The sequence below is a fragment of the Cetorhinus maximus genome, chromosome 6, assembly GCF_964194155.1.
Source record: "Cetorhinus maximus chromosome 6, sCetMax3.hap1.1, whole genome shotgun sequence".
NCBI lineage: Eukaryota > Metazoa > Chordata > Chondrichthyes > Lamniformes > Cetorhinidae > Cetorhinus > Cetorhinus maximus.
The window spans coordinates 135479331-135500288 of NC_135884.1; the positions used below are offsets into that span (position 1 = coordinate 135479331).

The 20958-nt window shown below is 39.4% G+C and overlaps 1 protein-coding gene across 1 annotated transcript in view; it reads right to left on the reverse strand.

Annotated features, from left to right (window-relative positions):
* Nucleotides 1-7976: 7976 nt before the first annotated feature.
* Nucleotides 7977-20958, reverse strand: part of mphosph6 (M-phase phosphoprotein 6) — a 41725-nt gene continuing 28743 nt past the window's right edge. Inside the window, exons 3-5 of the mRNA XM_078544561.1 lie at nt 16237-16327; nt 14083-14180; nt 7977-9089 (exon numbers count right to left, since the gene is read on the reverse strand). Coding sequence (XP_078400687.1) covers nt 8954-9089; nt 14083-14180; nt 16237-16327 — 325 coding nt within the window. The 3' untranslated portion in view covers nt 7977-8953. The remainder of the gene's footprint in view (nt 9090-14082; nt 14181-16236; nt 16328-20958) is intronic.

Genomic DNA, 20958 nt, shown 5'->3' on the forward strand with positions numbered 1-20958 from the left:
ACCCAGGTTAATGCTCTGGGGACATGGGAGCTCACCCCTGTCACAAAACTATCATTGATTGTGGTAAAACCCATCTGATTCACTATTGCCTTCTAGGGCAGGAAATCTGCTGTTCTTATCTGGTCTGGCCTACAATGGGATTCCAGACCCACAATGTGGTTGACTCTGAACTGCCCTCTGAAATGGCAATTAGGGATGGGCAACAAATGCTGGCCTTGCCAGCAATACCCACATCTGATGAAAGATTCTTTTAAAATTGGATATCAGATAATGGGATCTTAAAAGATGATTCATGAGAGACTCTCTTAGACTAACGGGGTGTTGTAAATTGGTTAGATTAGTTGAATAGTAGAAAACAATGTAAATAGATCAGTTGTAATAGTTATAATTGGACAGATATGACCTAGAATGTACTTCAGAATTCAGTCCTGAGACACTGATATTTGTTTTCTGCTGGGTAACCACATATGGAGCATTTAGATGTTTCCACTTAATTTTGGATACAACATGGCACATACTTAGCACACTATTATTTCATCTCCAGAATCACAGTTTAAACTGAATGGAACTAATGGAATGCAATCTTTTACAGATGTCTGTAGGAAATCAGTCTCAGCTCCATTCTTAAAGGGTGTGGGAAGTAGTGATTTTCACATTGATGTAATAGAAGGTGCTCTTCTGAAATTTTTGGGCTTTGATCCCTGAATATGAGGTTGAGGGACGTTGCTCAGGCAGATTTGATGAAGCTTACAACTAATGGTGCTTTAATAAACAATGGTCCCAAAAATGGAACAGGCTCTCATTCTCCAATGCTCATATTTAAACACAAAAATGTCAAATGCGTATCTAATTTTCCTGCCACTGGAAGGTTATGTCCATATTTGAAAGAAGGAATAAAAGCAAAATACTGCGGATGCTGGAAATATGAAATGAAAACAGAAAATGCTGGAAAAACTCAGTAGATCTGGCAGTATCTGTGGCGAGAGAAACAGAGTTAACGTTTTGAGTCCGTATGACTCTTATTTAGTGCTAAAGAGTAGAAATGTGATGGATTTTATACTGTTTAAGGGAGGGTGGAGCAGGTGGGACAAAATAAAACGTCAGGGATAGGTGACAGCTAAGGAGAGATTGACAAAGATGTCATAAACACAAGACAAAGGGAGTGTTAATGGTAGTGGTAAAGAGTAAAGAAGGTGCTGATATTGGCATAAAGGCAAGATAGCAGAGGTGTTAATAGCAGAACAATGGTCAGCACTCTGAAAGCAAAACATAAAAACAAGTCACAGATGATCCTGTGGGGAGGGGGTGGGAGAGCGGTTGCGGGGGCGGGTGGAAGTATTAAAAAATGAACAAATAAATAAAATAAGATGAAATTCAAATAAATAAATTAATGAATAAATTAATTAAAATTGCATTAAAAAAAAGCATCAAGATGGAGGAGAGAGTTCATGGTCTGAAGTTGTTGAACTCAAAGTTAAGTCCGGAAAGCTGTAAGGTGCCTAATCAGAAGATGAGGTGCTGTTTCTCCAGTTTGTGTTGGGCTTCACTGGAACATTGCAGCAGGCCAAGGACATATGGGCATGAGGGCAAGGTGGTGTGTTGAAATGGCAAGCGACAGGAAGGTCTGGGTCATGCTTGCGGGCTGAGCGAAGGTGTTCGCCAAAGCTATGTTTAGTATTCCCAATGTAGAGGAGGTCGCATTGGGAGCAGCGAATACAGTAGACCAAATTGAAGGAGGTCCAAGTGAAGTGCTGCTTCACCTGAAAGGAGTGTTTGGGGCCTTGAATGGTGAGGAGGAGGAGGTAAAGGGGCAGGTGTTGCACCTTCTGTGATTGCATGGGAAGGTGCCGTTGGAGGGGGATGAGGAGTTGAGGATGATGTGTGGTGGACCAGGGTGTCACTGAGGGAATGGTTCCTATGGAATGCTGACAGCGAGTGAGAGGAAGATGTGTTTAGTGGTGGCAACATCCTGGAGTTGGCTGAAATGGCGGAGGATGATCCTTTGAATGCAGTGGCTGGTGTGGTGAAAAGCGAGGACAAGGGGGACCCTTGGTTCTGGGAGGGAGAGGGAAGGGTAAGGGCAGAGGTGAGGGACATAGGTCAGACACAGTTGAGGGCCCTGTCAACCGGAGTGCTGGGTGGGGTGGGGGGTGGCGGTGGGGGAACCTTGGTTAGGAAAAAGGAAGTCATGTCAGAAGCACCGTTTTGGAAGGTGGCATCATTGGAACAGATGTGAGGGAGGTGGAGGACCTGAGAGAATGGGATGGGAGTCCTTACAGGAAGCAGGGTGTGAGGAGCTGTTGTCAAGGTAGCTGGTGGGCTTGTAATGAATATTGGAGTACAGTTTATCACCAGAAATAGAGACAGAGAGGTCAAGGAAGGGAAGGGAAGTGTCAGTGATGGACCATGTGAAAGTGATGCAGGGGTGGAAATTGGAAGCGAAATCGATAAATTTTTCCAGGTCCAGACAAGAGCATGAAGTGGCACCACAGTAATCAATGCACCGTCAGGAGTTGTGGGAGGGGGCCTGAGTAGGTCTGGAACAAGGAATGTTCCACATACCCCACAAAAAGACAGGCATAACTGCAGCCCATGTGGGTACCCATAGTCACACTTTTTATTTGGAGGAAGTGACACAAGCTAAAGGAGAAATTGTTCAGTGTGAGAACATGTTCAGCCAGAGGAGAGTGGTGGTGGAAGGGGATTATTTAGGCCTCTGTTCAAAGAAGAAGTGGAGAGCCCTCAGACCATCCTGGTGGGGGATGGGGGTGTTTAGGGATTGGGAACTGGAGGAACAGCACCTCATCTTCCAATTAGGCACCTTACAGCCTTTCAGACTTTACACTGGGTTCAACAACTTCAGACCATGAACTCTCTTCCCCATCTTGACACCCTTTTTTAATCCAATTTTTATTTATTTTTTGAATTTCATTTATTTATTTGTTCATTTTATTATCCTTATTCCCCAACCACCCTCCCCCTACAGGGCCATCTGTCACTTGATTTTATGTTTTGCCTTCACAGAGCACTGACCGTTGTTCTGCTATTAACGCCTTCTGCTATCTTACCTTTATGCCACTATCAGCACCTTCTTTACTCTTTACAATTACCAGTCTCTTTGTCTCACATCCATGGCATCTTTGTCAATCTCTCCTTAGCTGTCACCCATCCCTAACCTTCTTTCTTGTCCCACCTGCTCCATCACCCCCACCACCTTAAACAGTACAAAATTCATCACGTTTCTACTTCTCTTTAGCTCTAAAGAAGTCATACGGACTCATAACATTAACTTGGTTTCTCTCTCCACTGATCCTGCCAGTTCTGCTGAGTTTTTCCAGCATTTTTTTTATTTGAAAGAAGGGCACCCACTTCGTTTCAATTACATATCTCAAACTTCACTCAGTGATTTACTGTTGTTATGTCGACAAATTTGACAAACATCTAACACTCAGCGAAATCCACAATGAGATGAATGATCAGCTAATCTATTTTTGGTTGTGTTGACAGGATGGAATGTTACACACAATACTTGGAGAACTCTTGCATAGCCACTGAATAAAGGATCTTTAGCCTCCTCTAGTCTAATCTGAAGACCATCATCTCTGACAATGCAGCACTGGAGTGTCAGCATAGATTATGTGGAATGGGGCTCAAATCAAAAAGCTTATGCCTCAGAGGGCCAAGTGCAACCGAGCCATGCTGACATGCATGGAAGGGAAGTTCACTTGTTGAGTGGGTGAAATCTGTGTTAACAGATAATGACAAATGCTCTTAAAGGTACATCACCAATGATTTTAGCATTTAGTTTGCAAAAGCTACTCATCAGTTTGCTTCTTTAGAAAACTCCCAGTTGCTCTTTAAACATTTGAGATGTTGACAGTAAAGTCTTTGCTGCATTTACAATACATAAATGCTATTTGAAGTTTCCTACCTTGGTGCAGTTCCCCTAACATTAAGGAGGTAATAGCAGGACAGCTAGAAAATCAATGATCCAATCAGGCAGAGTTAACATGGTTTTGTGAAAGGGAAATCATGTTTGACTAATTTATTGGAGTTCTTTGCGGAAGTAACAAGACGATGGATAAATGGGAACCTACAGATGCGGTATACTTGGATTTCCAAAAGGCATTCAATAAGGTGCCACATCAAAGGTTACGAAACAAAAGCTCAAGGTATAGGCAGTAACATATTAGCATGGATATAGGATTGGTTAGCTAATAGGAAGCAGAAAGTAGCAATAAATGGGTGTTTTTCAGGATGGCAAGCTGTAATTAGTGGAGTGCCACAGGGATCAGTGCTGGGGACTCAACAATTTACAATCTACATCAATGACATGAAAGAGGGGACTGAATGTATGGCAGCTAAATTTGCTGATGACACCAAGATAGATAGGAAAATAAATTGTAAAGAGGATATAAAGCATCTACAAAGGGACTTAGATAGGTTAAGTGAGTGGGAAAACATTTGGCAGATGGTGTATAATATTGAAAAATGTGAACTTGCCCACTTTGGCAGGAAGAATAGAAAAGTAGTATGTTATTTGAATGGAGAGAGACTGCAGAACTCTGAAATATATAAGATCTTGAGGGGACTTGACAGGATGTTTCCCCTTGTGGAGGTATCTAGAATTAGGGGACACAGTTCAAAAATTAGGGTTCTCCCATTTAAGACTGAAATGAAGAGAATGTTTTTCTCTCAGAGGGTTGTTAGTCTGTGGAATTCCCTTTCCCCAAGAGAGCAATGGAGGCTGGGTCATTTAATATATTCAAGGTTGAGTTAGATTTTTGATCGACAAGGGGGCCAAGGGTTATGAGGGATGGACAGGACAGTGGTGTTGAGGCCACAATCAAAACAGCCATGATCTTATAAATGGAGCAGGCTTAGGAGGCCAAATAGCCTACTCCTGCTCCTAATTCTTATGTAATATCTTTTCAGATAAGGTTTATGATTACTGTACCAATAAGTACTAATGATGCTTATCACAATGCAGCATGAACAGGGCAATATTGCCACATTTAACATTTACGAATCTTGTAGCTCGAGTCTTGAAAATAGTTTTTGCGTCTAATTCTATGTGTTTTATTTGTTTTAGAAAATAACAGCCATATCTGTAGAATAGCCAGAGTTAATTTCACAGACTGTTATCTGAGGAATGGTGTTTTGGTTCATCTAAATCATTACAAAAATTGTGATTACTGGTTTCATGTTGATAATGTACTTTTTGTAGCCCTCAATAGCCAGGACAATACTTAAGAAGCAAACTATTTACAAAAGCAAAATAACAGAAAATAAATAAATAATTGAAAACACTTGGCAATTTTGGCAGCATCTGGAAAGAGAAACAGAGTTAATGGTTCAGGTCAATGACCTTTCATCAGAACTCTGTTTTTCTCTCTTCACGGATGCTGCTACACCTGTGGAGTATTTCCAGGATTTTATGATTTTAAGCAAGTTATTTAGTTGGTCCCGAAACTTTTCTACCCTATATATTTGTGTAAAAATTGAATTTTTTAGCAAAAAGTTAAAAGGTCGACTTTTACATGGGTAAAACACACCCACTCGGCACACCTAATATGGCTCGCAGAAGAACTCAGAAGGTGATGGGGAAACGGCAGCCACACCAACTATTCATTGTCTCTCTCCGTTTTTATTAAGGGACCCCACCTCACCCTTGGCAGAGGAAGTTGCAGTGTCGGCTGGGCCTGTGGTTTCAATGCTGCTCAGGGGGGCTGGGGAAGGGAAGGAAAAGGAAAGGCTATCCCCTTGGAAAATGGCTGGTGAAGGCTCCCAGCCCTTGAATTGGGCCTTGTTGCAAGGGGGATTGCACTGAGTCAGCAAGAGCCCAATTGGCAAGGTTTGAGCCATTTTCCCTTCCCACCCCACCACTCCCCAGGAAGGCTGAGGGTGATGATTGAGGACCCAAAGCCTGGGCCTTCATTTATTTAAAATTCGCTCTGGAAGTAAGTCCCTGCGTCCTGTTTGCAAGTACGCTGTTTATTATTCTTCTCCGGTCTATCAGTTTTTCTTCCCAAAAATCAAAATTAATCTACAAGCTTTATGCTTAACTGACAAGTAGGAACTGGAGGAAATACATTAGTAAATAATGAATTGAGGTTTTTGATGTGATTGCTTCAGTTCTGAAATTTTTGGGTTTTGATCCTGGAAAATGTAGGGCTGACCTTTTAAGTCGAAATATGAAATCTACAGTTTTTAGGCCAAAAATTATGGAGTTGACTTTTACAAGATGGACTTTTCCACATATATGGTATGTTTTTAAAGCTAGTAAGTGTATTGTTTCAATTGAGAGCTATGCTGAGCTAAAACAAACTTTCATGGTCAAAGCCATAACTGTTTGTACCAACTACAGTGGCACACAAATAAATAAATGAAAAAGGAAACTACTTTCTCAGGAGTGTGTATTGCTGGTATTAGATGGGTTAAGCAGAGGATAATGGTACTGCTGTGGAAATACTGATGTAAAGGGATTCATGATGAAATGTTGAACCTTGCTCAACACAGGACACTTAACTTAAAAAAATATATATTTTTTGGGAACTTCATGCTCATCAAAATGAGGTATGTAAGAGCTGTGAAGTTTCAAGTACCAAGCACTTCCAGTTATTGCAAGTTTAGAATCAGAAAAAAGTTCATCTGTTGTGTCCCAATATACCTGATTCCCAGTCTATGAAAAGGATCCCAAAATGTAGTAGTGGGACAATTTCAACTCTCCAATATCAGGTTACCACTGGCCTTTTGGTGCAGACTGACAACTACAGATTCGTGCTGGAGGGCCAATACCTAGCATGAGCTGGATTCAGACAGCCAACATAGGAAACTTTATTCCATGAGTCTGGGCTGGACATCAACCAAGGCCCCAGAGGCAAAATGCTTCTGTTTGATTTCCATTTTCTGAATTTTAATAGTTCACTTATCTATAAAAAGTTTTGTATTAAGTACTTGTCACATGTGAAATGTGTCTGGTCCGTAGCATAAATAAATCATTCCTCACACTTCTTGGATTATCTCAAGTCACTATTATCTGTCAAGTTATCTGTGCTGACTTGATTACATTTAAACAAGTCAGAAAACCAACCAAAGTTGAATTAGTAATTCATGAAATCATATTTCTCATTTCCCCCCAACCCTTTCAGTCAAGAATCTAAAAATGAACAAACTGACTTACTTCATTTTTTAATTTCTTCTAATGGCCAAGTTGTTATGGTAGTCAACTAAATAAGGCTGACCACCTCCCCCCCTACAAAAGCACAAGCCAGTCACAAAAAAAAGACTCTGTCATGTCATACCAATGTCATGTTCAAAATCCATCCAGGAAGTTTCTCTCTTTCCTCTCCCTAAAACCTAGCACCCAGGCACTAGAGTTTGGCTCCATGAGTGGAGTTTCCTTTTTTCTTTTAGGCTTGCACTTTTTTTTTTGTCACTATGCAGGCATGACTTCAGTATCCAGCTACATGCTACTCCAGCTCATTGTGAATATCTGATCTGATTTGCAGCCCAATGTGCCCCAAAATCACATCTCCTATGACATAATGCAAATCATGTGCATGCACACAGGCCGTTCATTCTGCCATCTGTTAGCACCAGATGCTTCTTTTGCTGCTGCTCCAGTGGGACAATAACTTCATTTTATTGTTGTTTACTCAATGGAAGAGTAGAATGATGCTGGTGGCAGTGATATGAAAATTGACATATGTCTCCAAATCTCTGAGACTATCATTTAATTTGATGGTCTGAGGTCCTATTTAGATCAAAACCTATAGTGTAAGCTAGGTGCCAGTCCACATTTGTTCCCTGGGTCAATAAAAAGTGCTCTGTGGGGCTGCAATTCGAGACATCTTCTGTCAAAATGTAAGAAAAATGTGTTTTGGGAATTAAAAAAAAAAAATCATTACTAAAACCCTCTTGCACAAGAGTAAAGATCTTTGGTTTGCTAGGAAAAGATTTCATATCACATCTAATAATTTCAGTTCTATTTTTATTTTCTGCTGGTGCAATAGCTCTTCTAAATATATGTTCGGAATCAGTGAAATCCACTATAAATGTCCAGTTTTTCTCTAAAGGTGTTCAAATATTCAGGATTTTAAAAATAAAATCAGATTTCCTTTAATTTCCAAATCAAACTTAAGTCAATCTGGTATTGAATTCTTTGTTCCATTGTATTTTGTGTGTTACATGATGTAATGCAACCACTGTTACAAAGCAGCTTATCCTCACAGATTTGCCATGAACAAATAACTTAAATCTGGCAAAAAAATCTCTCAGTGGGACAATGTGCTCAGAAGAAAATCACAAGCTCTCCCCTGGTACAGAATAACAGACTGACTAACACAAAGTGTATAAATCAAACCTCAGGAACATTTGGAACAATCCAGTCAGTGCATAAAATTCTCATTATCATATTCAAACCACTGACATTCTTTTATGTTTCCTAATGCACACAGGAAAAAGAGGATCTCTATGAGAGAGCAGAAAAAGATACTCTGTTCCACCATAAAGACAAGAATTATACTTTTAGCACATTAAGATGTTACAGAGATATTATCAATAGAAGATCCCTACTACATTTGTTTTTAGAGCTGTAAAATATAAATATATTAAGTTTGCCCTGCTATATACTTAATATGATTCTGTCCCAGGAGAACTTTCTCTTCAAGTCATCTTTGGGTATCATTCAACTGATTTTCACTTGTGCATATATGGCATGTTGTTGAAATGTATTTGAGAATGATCACCATCCTTTCAATACAAGGAAATAGCAGAACCTGTTTACCTTCACAAAATATTTTCATTGCAGCAAGTTGTAATACTTCTAATTTTAGTATGCAAACAAAATTTATATTTCCATAATTACAATAAACAGCCAGCTGCTGCAGTGTTTCAGACAGCAAGTTCATTGCCTTACACAGGAAAATATTTAAAGACACGCTTGTGTTATTTATTCCTGAGGCTTAATGAATGTCTTCTTGACTTTACTACCCCTGGTGCTAGCTTCTGTTTCTTCACTTTGAAGAGCTGATCGATCCCTCTTTTTGGTAAACTTCCTTTTTATGGTTCCCACTAAGCTTTCATATCTGGAAAAGACAAGGTTTGATAATGCTTCACTGAATGCAAATAACTTGCAATGTTAACTATTGCACATTATCCATTAATTTATAGTATTATTTTGAAGCATTAACTCTAAGAATGGATAGGAAAGTTTATGGAGGGAGAAGTTATGGAAAGAAAGACCAGTGAACTAGGTGAAGAGCATGTATGGCAAGTTGAGGAAATTTGAATCATTGACAGTCAAGAGTCTCTCAGAGGACATTCTGAGGAAATAAACACGAGAGGAAATCTGAGTGAAAAATGCAGGGCAAGACTGAGAAAGATGGTTGGACACAAGGATTTTAAAGGAGAGGCAAGAAGGGTGGATCAAGATGAAAATCTAAAATCTAGAAGAGATCAAAGTACAACTTAGTGATAAAGACTACACTGTTGTTTGAACAGGGTAGCTGATACAAAGTAGAGATAGATGGCAAGGCTGAAGTAAAGGGCAAGGCATTGCCACCTCTAAGCCATGGTTCCAAAGCCTTAATGACAATGCAATTATCCACAACAAAGTCAAGGATTGCAAGGGGGCCTTGTTAGTGAGTGAACAAACATTCTAGGGAGAAATAGCAAAAAGAATAGTGATTGTTGATCCACTGACAGAGTTTGTAGCAATGTTTCTTGTAAGGTGTGGGTGTGTGCAGCTACCTGGGAGGTGCCAAGCAAGCGACTCACAATCGCCCCTTTAAAATGTCATGTGCACGGCTGCACAAAAAATAAAGGTACCATGTATTCAATCAATAGGCTGCACACAAAGAAAGAAATTTACAGGGGAGCATTGGTCTGAGGGGTTCTGTGGAAGGTAGTTTGTGGGTTAGTGCCCAACAAGTAAACTGGGCAAGAAGATCAATAAGAGAGGAGGATGGTGCAGTTAGCATTGCTGCTCTTAAGAAAGAAGCAAAATGTACCTCATTGGGGTCTTTCAGAAAACATTGAGAGAGGCTATGAGCTTATTTAAGAAGGATTCAATCATGGGATGGCAAAAAAAGTAGGAAGGTAAAGCAATACAAATGGTTTGCGTTCAGGATTTTAAAAATTCATTTATGGGATGTGGACGTCACTGGCTTGGCTAGCATTTATTGCCCATCCCTAACTGCCCTTGAGAAAGTGGTGGTGAGCTGCCTTCTTGAACCGCTGCAGTCCATGTGGTGAAGGTATATCCACAGTGCTGTCAGGGTGAGTGTTCCAGGATTTTAACCCAGCGACAGTGAAGGGGCAGTGATATATTTACAAATCAGGATGGTGAGTGACTTGGAGGGGAACGTCCAGGTAGTGGTATTCCCATCTATTTGCTGCCCTTGCCCTTCTAGATGGTGGCGATCGTGGATTTGGAAGGTGCTGCCTAAGGAGTCTTGGTGAGTTTCTGCAGTGCATTTTGTAGATGGTACATACTGCTGCCACTGTTCGTCAGTGGTAGAGGGGGTGAATGTTTGTGGAAGGGGTGCCAATCAAGCGGGCTGCTTTGTCCTGGATGGTGTCAAGCTTCTTGAGTGTTGTTGGAGCTGCACTCATCCAGGCAAGTGGAGAGTATTCCATCACACTCGACTTGTGCCTTACAGATGGTGGACAGGCTTTGGGGAGACAGGAGGTGAGTTACTCACCGTAGGATTCCTCGCCTCTGACCTGCTCTTGTAGCCACAGTATTTATATGGCAAGCCAAGTTAAGATTCTGGTCGATGGTAACCCTAAGGACGTTGATAGTGGGGGATTCTGTGATGGTAATGCCATTGAACGTCGAGGGGTGATGGTTAGATTTTCACTTGTTGGAGATGGTCATTTGCCTGGCATTTGTGTAGCCCGAATGTTACTTGCCACTTGTCAGTCGAAGCCTGGATATAGTCCAGGTCTTGCTGCACTTGGATATGGACTGCTTCAGTATCTGAGGTGACGCAAATGGTACTAAACATTATGCACTCATCAGCGAACATTCCCATTTCTGACCTTATGATGGAAGGAAGGTCATTGATGAAGCAGCTGAAGGTATTTGGGCCTAAGACACTACCCTGAAGAACTCCTGCAGTGATGTCCTGAAACTGAGATGATTGGCCTCCAACAATCATAACCATCTTCTTTTGTGCTAGGTAGGATTAGCATGATCAAAGAACTGGAGTTGGGAGAAATAAAAGTTGGCATGACCGGGTTACAGGAACGAAACAGGAGAGAAGGGCGCCAAGAGGAGAAAAGAGAGAAATAGACTGGACCCAGGTCTTGGTAGCCAAAATGTGCAAATAGACAGAGGGAATTCAAATTACACAGATGGGGAGATATATATTTTGGATATAAACAGGTCAGAAAGGACAGCTTACAAGAAAGCTTAAAGTTATAGTCTGGCAACCTATGATGAAACGGAAGTGGACTTACAGACTGAATAAAATCAGCCAGTAAACACCTTGCATTTATATAGCATTCTTCATGACCACTGGACATCCAAAGCACATTACTGCTAGTGGAGTACTTTTGAAGTGTAGTCACTGTTGTAATGTAGACAATACGGTAGTCAATTTTGTACAGCAAGCTGCTGCAAATAGCAATGTGAAAATGAATTGATAATCAGTTTTTATGGTGTTGATTGAGGGACAAATACTATCTAGGACACTAGGGATAACTCCCCTGCTCTTCCTCAAAATAGTGTCATGGAATATTTTACATCTACTTGGAGGATAAACAGGGCCATAATTTAATGCCTTATCTGTAAAACGACACCTCCAACAGTGCAGCAATCCCATAGTGCTGCATGAAGTGTCAAACTTGATTTTTGTGCTGAAGTCCTGGAATGGGACTTCAACCCACCAGCTTTTGACTCAGAGGTAAGGGTGCTGCCAACTGAGCCATGGCTGACACAAGCCAGCACCATTAATAAACCAATGTCCAGGTTTGGAGACAGATGTGAATCCAGGAGCTGTTCAAGGGCAGAGTATCAGTGGACACATTGCTGGTGGAAGAGAGTTGAAGGATATTATTGAGTTGATCATGAACCAGCAGAGATGCAGTGCCTTCAGGTCTTAACAGCATATATCAGAGTATAGAGAAGGGCAGCGGGAATATAACACAAGAATTGAGAACAGTGAACCCCAGGAATCTACTGAAAGGCAAATTTTGGCTCAGTAAAGATTTTTCTTTCTCCTCTAAGCTCAGCCAGTAGCATAAACTAGGGCTGGGGAGATTTAAGTACTGTAGTAAATTTATAGCTTAACTGGTTAAATTACTTGATATACCATAGATAACAGCATATAAGTCGACATGGTATGTAAGACGACCCTATTTTTCCAACACCAAAAATCATGTTTTTTGCATATACACTGGCTATAAGTTGACACCTCCCACCGCCCCTTTCAACCATGATATGTAAAACTCACATTAGCTGTCAGCCTCAATTTTTCATTCCATTTACTGGTGCTTTATAACTGAGCACAAGGGATCAAGCAGGTGATAGTGGCTGTGTTGCATGGGAGTTTAAGGCACACTCATTCTTTGCGTCAGATGCTGATGACATTTCAAAATAGTGACCACCTACACCCATGCCGACAGTTCACTTTTATACTCAGTATACAAGTCGACCCCAGTTTTTGGAGGGATTTTGAGGCTTCAAAGGTCGACTTATACAATGACATCTACGGTAACTACAAATAATTATTGAGCGATATTTCAAAACTTCAAACACTAATTAGTTAAATAAAATACAATAGATATGTAAGGCCAGGTGATGTGTTGCAGCTGTAGCATGTGGGGTCTGGACTGACCCAGTCTAGTGAAGAATGAGGAAGGAGTACCGAAGGCTGAGTGGAGTTAGCGCCCACAGGAAGCAAGCAGAAAGCAGTGATCATTCAGTCATAGAAGCTGGAGGTCACAGAAAAATACCAAAGCCAGCAGAGAAATGGAGTTTGGTCCAAGGGAAAGCAGATTTCTCTTCAAGACCCAATGGAGAAGCAGAAATTGATAAGTCACTGAAGTACAATCCATATGGCTTGCCTCAGCAAGTTTGAAATGGATGCAATATATCTGATTTATAAAATTATGAAAAGATTTAGTACAATAGATTATGAAACTTTCACACTTGTACAAGACCCATTTGTTACTGTACTCCATACTTTGCCAGACAAGCTTCTGAAACCTCAGAGGGATCTTCTTCGAGTGAAAAAAAATATCAAGCAGCTGTCTTCCAGCAATAAAGATTATAGAACAGGTGGTTAATAACCTTTCAATAACTTGCACTATTGTAGCATTCACGGGTTTCAAATGTCCATAAGTATGCTAAAAATATTCTAATGAAGATTAAGACATTTATTAACAACTATATTTTATTTATGAATCAATTATTACATATGGACACGCAGTATGATTAACAGTCCAAGACAGTTCTCTGTTAATAAGTGTAGCATAATGATATTTTGCTTCACTAGAGATATCCAATGACAACAGTGGAGTGTGATACCATTAACAAGAGTTGAAACTATGCAGTACACTAACCCCAATGATCTGAACTTTTAAAAAACAATCTTTTTCTTTAATAGTCTGATTGTGCATAAAGCATCATGAAGAACCGACTGACACAGAAATGGTCAATCTAATCTTCCTGGATGTTTTTTTCATAGACTGAACAATGCATCTCATAGTCTACAATTATTTTCTACAGTGGCAATGTTTAATATCAGACTGATTGCACCAACAAATCCTAACCTTTTCCCTGAAGTTGGGATCACTTACCCCAGTTACAGTTCACTGGTTCACTAATCCTTATCTGTTTAAAACTCCCAATATTTTCATGGTTTATGATTATTGTAATGGTAGAAAAAGACTATGTTTAATTTATATACTGCAACATTCAGAAGCTACTGCGACTTTCAAATGTATCGTTTACCTTAAAATATGCACTACATCTTTAACTTCGGCATATTAAATGTATTCTGTATTCTGTGTCTGAGAGATAAATGCAGCCCAATACATTGAATCACACCTCTTGGAGATATAATAGCTTACCTCCTAGCCATTTCTACATCTGAAACATCTACCTCCATCTTAACGTCTTCGTCAGGCTCTTCATTTTCATTCTGGGAATACATCTGTGCAACTAGTTTCTGGAATAAAGGCAATGCTTATCTATTAACTCTTTTATTTGGACATTTTGCTGAATATGATCAAGTTAGATTGTCTTGAAAATAGGTCATAAATTTCTGTTCTGATTTACTTTCCAAATTTAAAACCAATAGGGAGGCACATAGCAGTTAAGATTTCTAATTTGCTGATACTTGCAGGACATATTAAAAGTGATAGGATGCTCTTTTAATTTGTTCTTAGGACTGCACAGCACTGACAAGGCTCTGTAAATAGTCAAGAGTGCCCCAGTTCATATTGATTGCTTTCATATGGAGTGGCTTGCTCAGCTTCTTCAGATAACATGAATAGTGATCCACAGTGCCAAGACTGAAGTCTCATGTTGACCAGGTGGAGCATTCTAGTGGATATTAGTGAACCAGTTGTGTTTTTAAAACAAACAGCAGCTGTATCACGTTTTACCAGATTTATTGAATTCAATTTCAACTTCAGAAATAGTCTAGTTGGGATGTGAATATATGACCTCTGACTTTCCAGTCAAATATCATAACCACTGCTTAATCTAAACTTACTTTCTTTCACGCATGTTGGTATGTTGTTTGGATGATTTTAGACTAGGTCAGACACACAAGTTACATTCCACATCACCTGCTTATACCTTTTGCTTTTAGTGGCTTCCATATGTGTATCACTGCTACAAATCTTGTATTTTTGTTACTTAATACAGAAGTCCAGCTTTATAAAAAAAATATACAATATTAATGGAAAAAATGTTTGGCACAAACAGTAGCTGCACTAAAAAAAGGAACTACTTTTTCATTTTAAAAAAGTCCTTGGTTAAAACCTTTCTCTGGAAGTACTGCACCCTCTTAACTTCTTGTGTCTCCTTCAAAGTCCTCATTGCCAAGGCACATTGTCTTTTTGCACTGAGTGATCCATGCCGGTTTCAACTTGCATCAAAACGATCTGCCTCTTTTCTGACTTGACACTGACTTTCACCTTGCACATCAACTTCCTCACACAACCTCAAATCTTGCCATCTTGCTTACTGACAAGGTTCTCTCCAATGCTCCCTCACCATGCATTTTCCCCTCCTACCCCCACCAGCTTACCTGCTGCTACTGGCAAAAACACAAACCCTTCCAGTTGCTTATCAGTAACTCTCAAACTCTCTCCTCTGGCCCTTCACCTTTATAGGCCTGCTCAGTAGCTTCCTTCCTTCTGCTTTGCATGGAATCATAGAATTTTAAGGCACAGAAGGGGGCTATTCAGCCCATTATGTCTGTGTTGATTGTCTTGAATGAGTTATTCAAATAGTCCAAATTTTCTGTCCTTACCCTATACCCATTCAAATTTAATGTAAAATGTATATCCACATTACTTTTAAAGGCTATTATGGATTTGGTGACCAGCATTGTTTACGATGTACATTCTATATCCCAACATACCTGTTTAAAAAATAAAGTCCTCTTATGTTCTCCTTTCATTCTTTGTAATGATGATCATACATTTATGCTCTAAAAGCTGCCTCATTGACCAATAGGGAAATATTTGTTTCACCAGTTTACCTCATTAAATCAACCAAATTTTGAAAACCACCATCAGATCTCTCAACTTTTTTTTTTAATTCCAATGAAAAAGGCACCAGTTTCTTACATCTCTTCACACAAGTAAAGCCTCTGATTTCACCTTAGCAAAAGTCTTTGGCACTAGCGCATAACCCTGATTTCGTTTTAAAGTAAGAGTCTCAAAATGAAGCACAATATTCTAACTACGTCCTAATCAATAATTTTCATAGATTTGGCATTACCTCCCCACTACCCCCTTCTCTCCCTCCTGTCCTATCTGAGGGATTTGGAGTAGCATCATAAAGAACTTGAAATGTTGACTTAAAATATTTCAAACACGCCATGCATCCAGCAATGTCTGTTTCATCGCTATTCCCAATTTAACTTTATAACATTCAAATGTGAAATTTACAGAAAATGCTGCATGAAAATGCTGATAAGTTCCTTCAGCACTTAAAAGGCTATGGAAAATCAATACAGACATAAAATTGGATTTCCTGTAAAAACATACCTCTATCTCTGGATTAAAACCTTTAAAGGACATTCGGCCAAACAGCATGTCTTCACATGGCACAAAGCTCTTTTCTTCAATAATGTGACTCCTGAAACATGTTAACAATTTGGTAGAATTAGCTATTGAGGAAAATATTTGAGAGTTTGGAAAATAAAACACCTACATCATTCAATGGACAGAAGTCATGGGTAATCATTTTGCTTTGTGCCGCAGCAGGGTTACTAAAAAATTACACATCGTTGTTGCACAGAAAATAAGTGTATTACTCAAGACTTCTTATTACGATTCTCAAATGTATTACTTCCTTTAGCTGATAAAAAGACAGATAGCTTCATCATCTAAAGGTTAACTTGCATCACTTTACCAATTGTATTTTTTCCTTCCTAAATTATAACAAGAATTAATAAAATAACCTAGACTACCAGGTATGTATTTTTTTTAAAAATACTAATGTATTTGAGTTATTCATTAATCATTCTCATACAGACTGTGCAAGACCAAGGTGATGTATTATCTGTCATACAGGTTATTGCTTTGTAAATTATATATACCAAAACCATGGAATTATAAGGCATTTGCATTTCTTTATGAATGACATGCCAAATATACAATTATACAATAAAATGTCTGTTTATACATTGCTTCTGAAAAATGAATTTATGATTTACATCATTTATAAATTATATATCTTATATATGTATATGCACGCACACACCCACCCGTCATTAGTAGTTAAGAGACAATAAGTAAACTGTACAAAACATTTTCAAATGCATTGAAAGAAAAGTTGTTACTTTTGACAACTAGGACTCAGTCCTTGGTTGTGATGGCATTACCTTTTCCATAATAATCTGCAGTTTACATAAGAAAAAAACAGGGCAGACTAAAAACTTTTCTGGCTATTACCAGATTCTTGAGCTAAATACTAGAAGTGACAGTGCAGAGCTGGCAGACAAAGAAAGTTTCATTATTTTCCACTAATTCATGTCAACGAGCGGTCTCTATTATGTCAGCAGGTAACTGAAATGAAAGTAAATGGGCGAATAACATCAAAAGGACAGTGTTGTAACTCATATGTGACTTAATGTGAAAATACAGTCAACTCTACTATGTATATTTATGTAGCATATTTTACTGAAGAGGGAGAGCTGAACACTGGAAAAGTTAAAAGGGGTGGGCTATTTTTAACAGGCTTTTGAATAAAATGAAGCTAGAAGACAGAGTGGTCTTGGCAGACACCTCCAAGCAACAAGGTTATAGGACAAAAGGACTGGTCTTTCATTGTGGCATTGAGGGTGATGACTGCAACTAGTAATCTTGAGCTGCAAGCTTGGAGCTTAGTTAGCATCAGCAGGAGTGATTGGGACATCAGTGTTGACATTTTCATGCATATACTTTAATTCTCTGGAAGTGCCAATGCAGACAGATAAAGCCACATAAAAAGGTCAATAGAAAATTGGATTTTATAAATAAGGGCTCAGAGTACAAGAGCAAAGTACCTGTAGTACTGATGAGTTTACACAAACATTGGTTAGGCTACAGTTAGAGTATGGTGCGTAGTTTTAGGAGACCTATAATAGAAAGGACATTAAACACAGAGTCCAATGATGATAGCAGCAACAAAGAACTATTGTTATGAGAGACTAGAAATGGTATGACTATTTCCATTGGATTACAGAGGCTAACTGGAAATTTAATTGAGATTTTAAATTGATGAAGTTTGGACATAGTGAAGATTTTCATTTATATATTGCCTTTCACAACTGCAGGATGTCCCAAAGCACTTTAAAGCTGATGAAATACTTTTTTTGAAGTATAGCTACTGTTGTAAGCTAAGCAGTGTGGTGGCCAAGTCCCACTAGCAAACTCCCACAAACAGCAACGTGATAAGGACCCGATAATGCATTTCTAAACGTTGGTTGAGAGGTAAATATTGGCTAGGAAATCAAGGAGAACTCCCCTACTGTGCTTTGAAATAGTGCCACAGGATCTTTTATGTACACCTCAGAGGGCAGATGGGGCCTTAGTTTAACGTTTCAGAGACATAACAGCACAGGAGGTGGTCATGCCAGGTCTTGGTAGAGCAATCTAATCAAATCCATTTGCCTGCTTTATCCCCGTAGCCCTGCAAGTTTATTTCCCTCAAGTGCCTGACCAATTTCCTTTTGAAATCATTAATCACCTCTGCTTCCACCTCCCATGTAAGGAATGAGTTCCAGGTCATTACCATTTGCTGCATAAAAATGGTCTTCCTCACATTCTCCTTGCATCTCTTGCCTAAAATCTTAAAGCTGTGTCCCTTGGTCATTGTACCATCAGCTAATGGGAACAGGTTTTCTTTGTCTATCTTAACTAACCCTGTGATAATCTTGTAAACCTCTATCAAATGTTCCCTCAAACTCCTTTTCTCCAAGGAAAACAACCCTAGTTTCTCCAACCTAACCCTGTAGTTGAAATCCTTCATCCCTGGAACCATTCTAGTGAATCTCTTCTGCACCCTCTCAAGGACCTTCACACCCTGTCAGATATTTTGACAAATCACAATGTATTTTTGACAATACACATAAAATAAACCCCTATTACCGTAAGAGTGAAAGATTTTCACAAATTAAAGAAATAGCTAAAAATTACTAATAACCAATGCTATGAGATCAAGATCCGAGGCTGAAATGAATAAAAGATATTTAGAGAGCAAATGGAGTTGGAACGCTAGGGAAGGCTGTAAGGGAAATAGACCATCTGCTAGGATTCCTGAAAAATAAGGGACACATGTTGTAAGCAGATAATTGTGCATTGACTTGGACATTGTACAACCTATATATTGCTTTTCCATTTTGTTTTAGTTGTACTGATCACTCATCTTTGTATGCGCACCACTCCTGACCTTATGCTCCAGAGTTTCAAGTCAATTATGGCCCCCTTCCCGGATGAATAGTACGCACCGCAAATGTAACAAGAGATGGCATTTGAACTTTGGGATTTTGTTCATGGGAAAATAACAGACTGATTATTAATTCAGCACTATCAAATAACTTTCAACCTGTTTCCCCCCTCTAATGCTTCCACCTCCATCCCCATTCTCATTCTGTGGTTCCAGTGCCCTGATTACATTTCAGAAAGTTAACTCATTTAGCTTTATCCAACTAACCTTGTCAAATGCAAATGTCAACTGGTGAACTTGCATTCATGCCTTTGGGCTATTGGAAGTAAAGCTTTTTGGAAGACGCATATGGAAAAAAATACATGTTGCATTTATAATACAGGAAGACTGCTGTATGGCAATTTCCACAGCTGTCGATTTTATCATAATGCTTCAATTTTGTCCTTAAGCAGCAAACACACCGACCCCAGATAGTTTAGGAAGGAGAAAATAAAGCATATACAAGGAGGCTGGATGGGCAATTTCTTTACTGATTTAAAAGTCTATTATTTATACACTTATATTGGGTTTTCCTGATCTATTTCAAATTTTCTAACATACTCCATCTGAAATGGGAGAAAACCCATTTCATGTTTAAAAATTCTTTGAACAATACCTGTTCTCCACACACCACAGCTTACATAATTTAGCTTGATAAATTGGGGTAAACATCTCAGCTTCTTCCTGAGGTCCCCACCATCATGGATGATAGCCTTCAGCTAATTTGATTACTCTACACAACATTAAGCAATGGTTGAGTACACTGCCTACAGGCAGCAGCAACATTCCAGTTGTACTGTTGAAGACCTGTGCTAGGCCCTGCCCCCATCAAAACTGTTCCAGTACAGCTACAGCTCTGGCATCTACCCAACAATGTGGAAAATTGCAAAGATATGTGTTGTCCACAGAAATTAGTACAATTCCAACTCGACTTTATATCTAGAGGACTTGAGTACGAAGAGTTACAAGTATAGCTGCAACTATACAAAATCCTGGTTAGATCACACCTTGACGACTGCATTCAGTTCTGGGCACCACACCTCAGGAAGGATATACTGGCCTTGGAGGGAGTGCAGCGTAGATTTACCCAAATGATACCCAGGCTCCAAGGGTTAATTTATGAGCAGAGATTACACAAATTAGGAAGAAAAACAACAATGCCAGAAATACTCAGCAGATCAGGCAGTATCTATGGAGACAGCAACAGAGTCGACGTTTCAGGCCAATGACCTTTTAGCAGAACTATTTTTATTTCAGATTTCCAGCACCCATAGTTCTTGTTTTTTTTCACACAAACTAGGGTTGTATTCCCTGGCATTTAGAAGATTAAGGGGCGGGCGATTTGATCAAAGTTTTCAATGGATTCTGGGAAACAGACAATGTGAAGACAGAGAAGCTAATTCTGCTGGTTGGCCCTTTTAAGCTGCACGAATATGCCGCACAGGGAACAAACAGGACATGCACAAACAGTGTCCTCTTTAAGGTGTGTGCATGCGTGGCCACGATCCAATCTTAAAGGGACCCGCAGTAGAAAAGGTCGCCGCACACTGCAAAAAGAAATTAGAGGGAACATTGTTTGGGGAATTTAGCAGTAGGGGACAAAACCTAAAAATTAGAGCCAATCTTTCAGGAGCGAAGTGAGGAAACAATTCTACACGCAAAGGATAGTAGACCTTTGGGACTCTTCCGCAAAATAGTTGATGCTGAGTCAATTGTTAATTTTAAATCTGAGATTGATAGATTTCGGTTAACCAAAGATATTAAGTGATATGAGACAAAGGTTAGGTCACAGATCAGCC